At 34.3% G+C, this 13155-nt stretch overlaps 1 protein-coding gene across 9 annotated transcripts in view; it reads right to left on the bottom strand.

The window, feature by feature from the left end:
• The window catches only part of DMD (dystrophin), a 906062-nt gene that overhangs the window by 231965 nt on the left and 660942 nt on the right, over positions 1 to 13155 (bottom strand). For all 9 annotated transcript variants that reach the window (XR_014492555.1, XM_083362891.1, XM_083362889.1 and 6 more), the window contains one exon: positions 7490 to 7644. Coding sequence is in view for 8 of the 9 variants with exons in the window: in XM_083362891.1 (XP_083219017.1) it covers positions 7490 to 7644 (155 nt within the window). In the remaining variant the exon portion in view is untranslated. The remainder of the gene's footprint in view (positions 1 to 7489; positions 7645 to 13155) is intronic.

Below are 13155 nucleotides of genomic sequence, written 5' to 3'. Positions count from 1 at the left end.
CATCCCAAAGGTGACTGAGCAGTTTTAAATTCCTAGAGAGATACTGAATATATCAGTACATTTTGTGTAGCTCCTAGTTGGGGTAATGCACACAAAAACAACCTATCAGTACAACTAAACATTTTAGATATCAGATTTTAGCTTGCATAGAAGAACAAAAACATTCTTGGAGTAAAAACTATGATTACATTTTTTATATTGGCCAAAATACTCCCCAAATGACAAAATTGTATCTTTAATATTAGCAACTGCCATGTTGCTCAAACTTTCCTGCTTTTAGGCTCATTGGTCTATAGGTTTGCCAAGGCATTCAAAATTATTATATTTCAATAAAAGAACGGAGAGACAAACACTTTACTGAAAGTACAATATTTTTCAGAAAACGCATTGCACTGGAAAAAAAAGCAAAATTCCCACTGCCGTGATAGATGCTCCAAAAAAGCTGTTCCATCAGGAAAGACACAAAATGGAATTGCTGAAACAGGCTGGAGTTATTAATGGGAAGGAGAAGATACGGAAAACAAATATATTTAATCTCAATAAGTTGCATCTTTAATTCAACTCTGCATCTGGCACTAGGTATGTATCTTCAATTTATGAAGGGAAAGGATAAAAACAACTGTTTCCACTTATCTAAATGCCCAGTTTATGCTCCATAATAAAGTACTGTATGTATACCATAGCATCTAATTACAGCCTCACCAATAACTGAATGCCACTTGAGCATTATAGCTATTTAATTCAACGTCAACTCCCAGAATTCCCTAAACCAGCAAGTTGCTAAGATTGAGAAACACTGTTTTAAAACTTATTCTCTGATAATTATGGGAGAATTTTGCTCTGATTAAGAACTACATGTAATGACTTCTGGTTTGCCATCGGTGCCTCCAGATGCATGGAGGTGAACTCCATCTTCAGCATCCAATTTCATCCCACTGGGGGACCCTGGAAAGGGTCAAAAGTTGCCCTGTAGGGGCGATGAGCGAGGAGGGGATCCCTGTTTGATCCTGGGAGGGCAGCAGCCCTTCTACTTGATCTGGGGCATCTCTCCAAACTGGCGGGGGAAAGACCAGCCATAGCAATATGGCTCGTCATTAAGCTGCTGACAGCCGAAGTCAAAATTACTACCACGCACTTTTAAAGCAACGCAGATGAAACTGGGTGAGATCTGATCTTCTCTTTAAGACTCTAAATATCTTTCCTGCAAAAGCTGCCCTAAGTATTTTTCCCCCTGTGAGGAGAGAGGGAAGAGAATTCCTGCCCCACCCTCTAAGAACAGCAGCGACTGACTACCCAGGGGAAACCAAGTAATTATAAAACCAACTTTAATCTAATTGGATGCATACACTTTTGAAATTTGGGACTAAAAGGTTTTCCAAAAAGTTTCCTTATTTCTATTTCTACTGGATACGCTGTAATTAAGATACATATAAGCTAAACTTTATTGATAAATGTAATTATGAAGTTTTTATTTAGCTGATATAATAAGAACTGTATTAGCTTAAATATGAGATAGTAGATATTAAGGGGAAAGGAGAGGAAATATTTGATGTTGTAACTTGAGATTTGTACTGAAGATTTTTGTATGTTATTGAACTATTGAGTAACCCAGCCACCACGTTGCTTTTTAAATACTTAGGTATAAAATTGGAAAATTAATAAAATATTATTTTTAAAAAAGAACTACACATAATGTTCAGTTTATAAACAAAGGAAGTAATAGCCTGCCTTTTATGAACTAGAGAAAGTTGATATTGAATATCTTGCCTTATAAAAGCCTGATATCAAATGTCAGTGAGAGTATCAGGTCAAAACAACAGCATTATTGAATTTGATTGAATTGTGGTACTCTCATGTTATGTCTGTGTATATTGTGGTGCACTGGGAATTAATCATATGTGTAACCACTACATTGACTGACATAGTTTTTGACTGATTGATATTGTTACACTTTTGGAGAGTTGCTGTAGGCATGCCTATTATTCTTTCTTGTATATGATGGTTATTTTGCAGTTTATAGTTACCTAGCAACAGAGGGGAATAATGGCAAATTGCCTCAGGCAATCTCTGCATTCATTTACTTTTCTCAAGAATATTTGCCTAGATGTTTGAAAAAAATGGACACATTTGTATGTCACAGTACTAAATGACAAGAGCACTACATAGAATAGGTTATTTATATAGTCAAAGAATAAAAATCTTCATTGATAATTAAGAAACTAATGGCAAATTGTTGTTTCATAAAATAATCACCAAAGCACATCCATTCCAAATTTCTCAAGTGCCAAGGGCAAGGCTGAAAAATAGCTAATAACTATATATGAATAAAGCAAAGTATTCCACATCCAAGAAAGAAATTCATATATGTCTTCTTAAATCAACAGCACCAGTAACACAATTCAAGCAATAATATAGGAGAAACAGATCACAATGAAAATAGTTACTCATATTTTAAATAGCCTTTAAAGATTCATAAAGTATAAAATAGAAACTAGCTGTCAAGCTCTCTGTCAAAGGACATGGCTGACAACCAAAAACCACGCAAATTTCAAGAAGGCAGTTTAAAGCAGGAATTACAGGTAAGGTATAGAAATTTGGAAACTATGCGTATTTTAATTTTACTTTTCCCAGTCTTTCTGGAGCAAGGTTTGTGCTATAGATTAATTATTTCTATTTCTTTTTTGCTTTCTCACAATGTCTCAAATTCTTGCTAATTGCTATTTGTCACTATAGATCTATGAGAGGTACTCTATCTTGAAATCTTTTTTTTTAAAAAAGACAAATAATTTTGTATTTGAATCTTTTTTTAAAAAAAGAAACTAGTACTGAAATTTTAATGTAAACTGGGAAAATTAAAATGTTAATGTGAGCTGGGATTGCTTTTGGTTGTTCTAGTTACTTTCAGAATATTCATAAACAGACTTGGAGTAAGGTAAAGGTAAAGGTAAAGGTTCCCCCGCACATGCGTGCTAGTCGTTTCCGACTCTAGGGGCTGGTGCTCATCTCCGTTTCAAAGCCGAAGAGCCAGCGCTTGTCCGAGGACATCTCCGTGGTCATGTGGCCGGCATGACTAAACACCAAAGGCGCATGGAACGCTGTTACCTTCCCACCGTAGTGGTCCCTATTTTTCTACTTGCATTTTTACGTGCTTTTGAACTGCTAGGTTGGAAGAAGCTGGGACGAGTAACAGGCTCTCACTCTGTTACGTGGCACTCGGGATTCGACCCACCAAACTGCCGACCTTCTGATCGACAAGCTCAGCATCCTAACCCACTGAGCCACCGCGTCCCTTAGACTTGGAGTACAGCTCTCTAATTTTCAAACCAAGGAAATTAAAATCCGATAGACAAAGTATTTCTAAGTGTTTACTATCAGACTAGTTCATGTACATTTATTATTTATTTATTTATATCCAACCTTTATTATTTTTAAAAATAACTCAAGGCAGTGAACATATCCAGCACATCTTACTCTTCTTATTTTCTCCAGAACAACAACTGGCTTTCATGGCTAAGGCAAGACTAGATCTCACGGTCTCCCACTTTCTGCTTTAACCACTAGACAAATCTGGCTCTAAAACATTTGCTACCCTCAAACATTTACTTTGTTAACTTTCGGGTTCAACTACAGAATTAATGAAACAAATATGGAATTGTTTTCAATATTTCTATACAAGTCAGTGGACTATAAAATAGATGATCAGAATCAAATTTTGGATTACTTTTTAAGGCTGTAATACTCCAATGTTCAAATTACATTCTTAGATTCCTAATATTTTGCTAGATTGAATGTCTGATTTCAGTATAATGAATATTTGATATTTTATGATTCATAGTAATTATTCACATGATGTGTGGAATAACAAACTTGAATGTTGTGTTCTGACCACTTAAATAATCACATTAAAAAGGGATGTTAAGTTTCCTATAATCTTGAGATTGTAGTTAATTAAAATGTATCTGTGTATACTGAATGTATTAGATGTTTAATAAGGATTGGTTGCAATTACTTATCTGCTAGAGATGTAACTTAGAAATTAGTATACATATCAAATTATTGTTCTGGACTGTTGATGTGGCTCTGGGTCAGTCATATACTAAGTGTGTATATGTTCTTCTTGGTTAAATGTACAATATTTGGACTATATCAAAATAAATTAATTCTTCATTTTCCATAATAATTTTCTGGGAAAAAATCTTCCTGTTTCAAATATGAATCGACTTCCAATTTCTACAATGTTTGGGAATGTTTACACATTCTTCAAAACCCTCTTACTCTGAATTTCAGTTCACAATTTGCATAAGAAAAATATTTAAGACACACAATGTTAAGCAAATGACTTTTGAATCACATTAATTCAATACTCACATGGAGCCGAAGTGTGTGAAATTACGAAATGTATTTGTTAAACTAACAGCCTTTCAAACTATGTGGGATAATCTATAAGCATAAACCAATCAAATCATTCAATATTATACAACAATTATGATTTCAGCTAGATTTGTTAAAACCCAATCTAGACAGGAACATAGTTACTATCTGAACTGATGAAGTGAAAGTTTATATTCAGGGGACAATTCAGTGAATAACTGCAATCTACAGCACCAAGGATGGATGGATATCTAAGAGTTCAGGCTATAAAAAGAAATTAGTTATATAATTACTATGATAGCTGATGAAGCATGATATTGCCATATGGAAGAGGTAGTAGAATTATAATTTAATGGAAAAGTCCAACATTATTTGTCCTTTATTCAGTAGAGGCAAGAACAGATACTTAACATAGATATTAACAGCTTTATATCTCAGTACTTTTTGATGCCATTTCTCTGCAGCAAGGGTGTATTAGGATGATGGCATGGGATGCCGAGATTACAGCTCTTACTTTGTGAGAATAAAGAAACAAAATGCATACTTCACATGAATATTAAAATGTACATTTATCTTTTTTCAGCTATTCAGGATGTCCTAACCTTCTAAATTTATAGATTTGCCAAATCTAATCAGAATCAGAACCTGTACAGTATACCCCTGTGTGACATGCCCTCTGAAGATCTACAAATTGTAGCTTTCTTTCTGATTTCTTCAGAATAACCTGTCAGAATAAAGCTGAAATAGAGTGAGGGTTGGCTAAAAGATAGTGGCTGAAGTAAGATACAATAATAAGATATACGAAAATTAATGCTACAGTGAGCATAATTTTTCCACATGGATTTTTAGTTGGGATTGTAAGATTTCCTAGTAGAGTTAGCCATATGTCTTGCCTTGTAGATAGAAATGTAAGGATATTTTTAAAACAAGAAAAAAAACCTTAATCTTGAGGTTATGTTTTATGGATACTAGCATATCTATAACTTTCTTGCAATATTTTTCTCATTTGGATCATATCAAGGAACTAGGTGTCTATTGGTTTCTTTAGATCAAATCATCTTGTCTCACCATTGTCTTTATCTTTTCTCTTGTTCAATTCTATCAAGATTTCTTCTTGAAAGGAAAATGTTGTGATACCCCTAGCTGGAATCCTAGGATAACCCTAGCTAGTTTATTTCATAGTTTTATCCATTGTCTATCCACTGCAGGATGAAGGCCTCTTCTGCATATTTCCAACCAATACAGTCTTGAGCTTTCTTTTTCCAATTGGGCCCTCAATACTTGCTGATGTCGTCAATCTATCTTGTTTTAGGTCTCTTTCATAGACTCTTTCAAGTGGGATCTATTCTATGAGTGCCATAGTCCACCTGCCATCAGTTCTTGCTATGTGACCAGCCCATTTCCATTTCAATTCGTTTACTCTCTTGAGGATATTGTATGCTTTTGTTTGTTCTCTAATCCATGTGCAGGTCTTTCTATCTGGTCTTGTAATGCTGAGCATGTATCTAGTTTATTTACTGCGATCAATATTTAGCATGTTTGAACATAACCAAACCCATTAAAATTATATAGAAATTGATGCTTAAGTTGCAACAATATAATCTGAAATAATGAATAACTTGATTTGATATGAAAAAACCTGCAGCCTTTGAACTTTCTGGACTCATGGTGGTAGAAAGGGAAAAGCAGAGGGAAATATTCTCCCTTTAGGAGAAAGCTGAACGGGAGTCTAAGAATTTACAATCAGTGAAAAGCAGAGACAAGGAAAAAGACTAAGAAGGTATCCCTTGCTTACTCTCTATTCCTATCACCAATAGTAGTTAATAATATAAAAAGTCATCAGAGGTTATATTTCTGGAGCTGAATGCAGAGCTGGTTTAGAAGTTTCTAAAATCAATCAGAAAAAAATATATAAATTGTTGGATTCTTCTTCCAGACAAAAATATTTTTGATCTCAAAGTTACAATCTGACTAAACGTACAATTTTAGGATGCTATACAGGTCATAGGATATTAAACTTAGAAGAGAAAGGACTTCATGCAGGGATCCATGAAAAATAACTATTAGCAGAAATGTAAATTATTAATTTTTTTTGTCCTTCAACGAGACAGCAAAAGTTATTTGGAAACATTCTAATATATTTTTTAATTCAAGTTACTTAAAGTTTGAAGCTTGCTTTTAAACATACAATATGAAATGTTTGTTTAAAAGAGAGAGATTATTCAGAATTTTAAAATACACAAAAGAAAGTTAATTGAAATAATTTCCATATCTATGCAGGACCTCTGATTATATTTTATACCAAAGTCTTTTAAGCATACTCATTAATTGTAATTAAAAGCCTTTAAAACCACATTAATTTTGCCTTGGAGCGTAAGCTACAAACCTCATGCTAAATTATAAAAAAAAGGAAGGGAAAGAGAGAAACCAATTTAATTATTTTGCATCTTACTGAATAAAGAATTCAAAACAATGATTTTACTTTTGCTGCCTTAATACACTTTTTATTTCAAATACATTTGTATATATTTTATGACAGAATTCATACTATAGTGGGATACTTTAAAATAGCCTTTGAATTAATGATATCTATACTAAATAATGAGGGATGAGATAAAAGAGATATTAGAGCTTTAATAATTATTCAGTATAAGGAAAAACAAATATTGTTTGAGTTTCTGACCTTCTTTAAAATTGTTGTCATTAAGGCAAGCCTCTCACTCATTGCTTAGAAAATCTACAATACTCAATAATTGATCATGGCACTAGTTTTTAATGGGGCTTTAAGTACTAAATATACATTTTGGAAAAGAAGAACAAATGCTGATAGAACTGTAATGTAACAAAATTAGGAATCATAAATTGTAACTCAAACAATGACAAGACTTTGAAATAATTTAATTAATAAATCATACATTGATTAAACTATTGAAAGAAGAAACATTTTTCCCAAAACTAATCTTATGAAATGCATGGTAGAAAAATAAAAAACAACTAGATATCATACCCACATCTTCTAAATCTTTCATTGTTATTATTTGATGAATGTTCTTGAATTTTCTAGTGAAAACAGGACTTTCATTCCATTTTATGTGTGATAGTAAACATCATGTCCTACCTATTATTAATGGTGGCCCATGCATCATTAATATTATTGGTCATTATTTGTACTTTTCTGGTGTCATCAGTTGAGTAATCCCGAAGAAGTTTAAGAGCCAAATCATTTGCTACGTCCACATTTATATGCCATTGCCGTAGCTCTTTTGCAAATTGCTGGAAAGAAAATAAAATATGAGCACATTTTCAGAAAGGCCTCAGTAAGTTACACAGACTGAAAATATACACAAAGCAATTTAAACACTCATAATAGAAACATATGTAGATAGACCTTGATTTACAACCATAGTTAGAACCAACATTTCTATTGCTAAGCCAGGTTCATGTTCAATTTTACAGCCTTTTGGAGTAGTTGTTCAGTAAATCACTATGATCCTTAAACAAATCACATGGTTATTAAGCTAATCTAGCTTCCCCCATTCACTTGGCTTTTTGGAAGCTGGCTGGGAAGGCCACAAATGGTCACTATGTGAGTCTGGAATACTGCAATCTTTATAAATACAGGCCGTTGCCAAGCACCCAAATTTTCATCACATGTCTGCAGGGATGCTACAACTTTCATAAGCGCGAAGATCTGTTGTAAGTCACTTTTGTCAGGCTGTTGCAACTTGGAAAAGTCACTAAAGTTGAGGACTCTCTGCAATCTTCTCAGGTACAAATATCTGAAACACTTCAGCTTCAGTAATGTATATGCTATGTAAATTTCTTAGGCAAGTCAACTTTCTCATTCAATTAAAAGTTCTGAAGTTTGGGTTGTTTGGGGGGGGGGATTCCACAAAATATTTGAAGCACTCTCAAATAAGCTCAATATGATAGGATTGCACAAGACCATCTATTTGAGGGTGCTATCTTTCTTTTTTCTGATTCTTCAACAATTTATCTGAAACGATAAAAAGTTTTTTCTTCTTTAGTGCTACAGGTTTGCAAACCTGTCTGTAGATTATTTTTTCATAACTTCATCAAACCTTCTAGGTTCTGAGATTCATTCACACAAAATCATGTCAGGGGGGAAAAGATAGCTTGGCAGGTTAACAGTTTCCACTAATAACATTCATGATGATGACAATGATTTATGGTATGTTCTCTGAATGTGGCCAAATTTTATTATACTGTATGAAAAGTTAGACAGACTCTAACTATCCACTGATAATCCACCACTAATCATAATATATTGTTTATCTGTTTTGTATTTTTTATTACTACTGTTGTTTTAAAAAAAATTATGTGTAATGCTGGTCTAGGACCATAATTAAAAATGGTTAATTTATATATGACTAGAAAATGTACACAAAGCAAATGAATAATGTGCCACCAATTGTGGTGATCAAGCAATTTATTTTATTTGGGGAAGTGTTAATGAATCAGTTTCTAAAGTACACATTATAAATAAATAGAATAGGGTTTTATTTGTGTTTCTAAAAATATAGAGACCTGAAACTTGACTATAGGACTGGCTGAGCAATGAAAAAAAAAATGAAGGTGGAGGAAGAGTAGAAGTACTGATCCCCTGTTATGACAGTTTGCAGAATTTGAGAAATAATTTGTAAATTTCAGTCTGCAAAATTCTTTGCTATACATTTTAAGAATTCCCCTGTGTGAATCTTGTTTGTACTGATAACAAATAGATGCACATAGTATACACCAGTGCATGACATTGGGCATCAAATACATAAATTAATATTATCTGGTTTTATAGGTTTTGCCTGAATAAACTTCAATGATTAAATTCAATACTATGGCCTATTGCACTCTTGTTATTAACTATATCCATAAGGGTTATATGTGCTGATTTGCACTCATACATATTACTGGAATTTTAGTCATTCATAGTACTCAGTTCTGGATAGTAGAAGTTATTTCATTGTTCTTGGGGTCAAACCACCTGTTCGATTTTTAAAAAAAAAATTACTGAAGAACAGAATCAATAAATATTGCATAATAGAAGAACAGACTTGGTCTTCTAGTCCAACCCCCCTGCTCAAGCAAGAAACTCTATACCATTTCAGACAAATGGTTTTCCAATTTGTTCTTAAAAATCTCCAGTGTTGGAGCAATCACAACTTCTGGAGCCAACTTGTTCCATTGATTAATTGTTCTAACTGTCAGGAAATTTCTCCTTAGTTCTAGATTGCTTCTCTCCTTGACTAGTTTCAATCCATTGTTTCTTGTACTGCTTTCAGATGGTTTGGAGAATGGATTGACCCTCTCCTTTGTGGCATCACTTCAAATATTGGAACACTGCTATCATGTCTCTCCCTATTCATTAAACTAGATATGCCTAATTTCTGCAACCATTTCTATGTTTTAGCTTCTGATCCCCTAATCATCTTTGTTGCTTTTCTCTGCATTTTTTCTAGAGTCTCAACATCTTTTTTATATTGTGGCGACCAAAATTGGGTGCAATATTGCAAGTGTGGTCTTACCAAGGCATTATAAATTGGTATCAACAGTTCATATGATTGCTTTATGGATAGAATGAAGTAATGGCTTGTAAATTTTTACTAATACTTTTACCAAATTTAAATAACTTTGTAATTTCTTCTTAGGAAAATTATTTAATGGACCTTCTGAATCCATTACAAAGATATTTAAAAAGTACTGTTTCTCAAAATTAACTTCAATACTTTATTTATTAAATTCATTGACATTAGTAAACAGCCGTATTGTTACAGTATTTAGAAAGGAAATAACAGCCTTATTCTCTTTTTATCTGAGAAAATAATCTTCCAGTATTCAGTCAACACGTCCAATGTCCCTGAGCTAAATGGAGACCACAATGATAGTTTCTGTTTTATCAAACAACCAATTAAGAGTCCCATTATTTTCTGTTTTACATGACTTCATATAATGAATTTTTATAATTAAACCAATGACACATTTTTCTTCCTTTTCGGCACTCCCCTTTTACTTTCAGGCATCATTTAGTTCTTAAGTATGTTTTCCCCTTCTTTCCTTTCCTTTCCTTTCCATCGGAAGGATTATGTAGGGCTTTATTATCTAAGTTTACAATAATGTATTTTACCTCTATTCCTCAATCTCTCAGTAAAGTAAAGTAAAATATAAGCAGTTCTGTTGACATACCTTCACATTGTTTTTTTTTAAATATAAATCTAAGATGAATTGAAAACAATGGTTTTACACTAAAATAAATTTTAAAAACAAGAAAACGGTTAGGGTTATATCTTTGTATTCTAGCATTACTCAACTGAATAATATAAAAATGAACTAATGCAGTGCTATGTATAAGCAGGGCTTTTTTTCTAAAAAAAAAAAGGTGCCAGAACTCTCATCTTGGCGGGCGCAGGAAGCAGGGGGGTGGCGCTGCTGCGGTCATGGGCGTGAGGGGTGTTGGTGGTGGGCTGTCCCCCAGGGCTGGAGACGGCACGGCTGTTGCAGTGGGAGCAGCGGGGCCCGCTCTATACAGCAGGGCTGTGCGAGGTGGGCGGCGGAGGCGGTGCGGGCCAAGCAATGCAGGGCAGCCACTTAGGCGTGCAGGGCGAGGCGACAGTGGTGCAGGTCCAGCACCGGGTAGGCCACCAGCCTGGCTGACACGGGTGAGCACAAGGAAGGAGTGCACATGGACTCTGCAGAACCCACCTCCTACTCCTTGTCCTCTCTTACTTACCTAGTTGAGATGGTATAGTTGGGCAGCAGGGAGGAATGCAAACTTCCTGCCAACTCACCTTCACTGCAGACAACTTGCCGGTGCAACGTTTGCCAGCCGGGTCTTTTGGCGCTCTCAGCAGCAATTCCTATTGGCTTACGAGTAGCATAGTTTGTGGGAGGGAGGGAGGGAGGGAGTAGCATAGCTTGTGCAAAAGCTTTTTTTTGTGCAAAAAAAGGTGCCAGAACACCATTCAGAGCGTTCAATGAGAAAAAAAGCCCTGCTTTAATATTTTAATCTTATGATTTAAAAAATATATTTTTTTCTATTGTAAGTTGCCCCAAACCTCACCATGTGGATCGCATACAAATATTATATAATCGGTAAATAAAGGTAGAACATATGTTAAATATACATCAAATGATAATATGCTTCCCTACAAAGTCAATTCTTGCTCAATGACAGACCAAGGAGTTAACTCAGAAAGGCAAGAGGAAAATCTAGAAGAGGTCTGTCCAACTTGTAGAAGGGATAGGCCCACACTGATAAATTAAAAATCTTTGTGGTCTGCAAAGGAATGCTGGTGGGCTAATCAATGATTTGGTGACTAGAGGAGCATCTACAGTGTTGGAGCTCATGGTCATGGTAAGCCATGGAGACACTAGGCAACATGACTTTTAGGGCAGTGGGGGTGATTTTATTACTTTTTTTTTTAAAAAAAAGTCCATGCTCTGTCCAAGGGTGCTTGGCAGGCAGCATGTACAGGCCTGATCTAGAATTTATTTTGGACCATTCAACTATCTAGAGCAGGCATGTCAAACTCATTTTGTTTGAGGCAACTTCTTATAAAAGAATTGCCATTACTTTGTTTTAATAAAACAATTTAAATCAATTTTTTACTTGATTTCAAATTAAATGAATTATATTGGTTGACAATGAGGTTTTTTTAAGTACAATTGCCAAATGCAATAAACTGGTTTTAGGTATATATTACTGGAAGGAAAAAGCAATCCCTGCTGCGTTACTGATCCCAGAGAAGCATTTGCATGTACACAGGTATCCTTAGGGTGCCATAGTTATGGATGAGAAATATTGGTTGCAAAGTTGGCATTTCTGGATGTAATACAGATATTTTGGACTTATTTTTGTTTCTTTGCACATTTGATATTTTTAAAAAGGCATATGCTACTGACTACGCTTATGCACATATGTAACATCTTTTGCTATAATACATGACCACTGCTTTTCCAGAATGTGAAAAGTGAAAAATTGTGACTAAACAAAATTTTAATGTACAGATAATACCACCAGAAATTATGTTATCCTTTTTAATAAATATTGTTATTGATGTTAAGCTCACCATGGAAAACATCATATATTATGTATATACTAGGTTAATTATTTAAAGACTGAAATAGATTCTAAATAATCTATTTTTCAAAACACACAACAGTCCAAACTGTAAAAGTAAAGTCCAAATTAAGAATATTTCATTCTTAAGAACTGTTTAATTTAAAGTGGTTTAGTTGTAATAGATGGTTAGATTTAAAATAGTTTTCAATAGTACAAAATAGTACAAAAGATACTATTTTTTCTAGTATCAGCTAAATTAGACATATTACATTGAGAAAAATGTTTCTCATTTCTTTCCTGTTACCTTTATGAAATCATCATTGCAGAGATGTTAACATAGGAAATAGATTATTTTGTTATCTAATTTTACCTTCCAAAAGACAGAAGCAGATGAAAAATCTGAGGTTCTTTCCTGTTGGCTTTTTTGAATTAGCTGATTTAGATTCTAAAAGTTTAGTTCCTAAACCCTGTAAATAATTTTAATGTCATCCTCTAGTGCAGGGGTAGGCAACCTTGGCTCTTTTATGACTCATGGACTTCAACTCCCAGAATTCCTGAGTCAGCCTGGCTCAGCTTGGAAACCTCTCCCTTTCCTGAGCATGCCTGGCTCAGGATTTCTGGGAGTTGAAGTCCACGAGTCATAAAAAAGAGCCAAGATTGCCTAGCCGTGCAATAGGCTTAGGAAAGCCAATAGAGGGAGCTTCTTCTTT

Source organism: Vipera ursinii, assembly GCF_947247035.1.
Source record: "Vipera ursinii genome assembly, chromosome: 4".
In the NCBI taxonomy this organism is placed as follows: domain Eukaryota; kingdom Metazoa; phylum Chordata; class Lepidosauria; order Squamata; family Viperidae; genus Vipera; species Vipera ursinii.
Note: the sequence above shows the minus strand (reverse complement) of the source record. Positions and strands in the feature narration are given on the sequence as shown.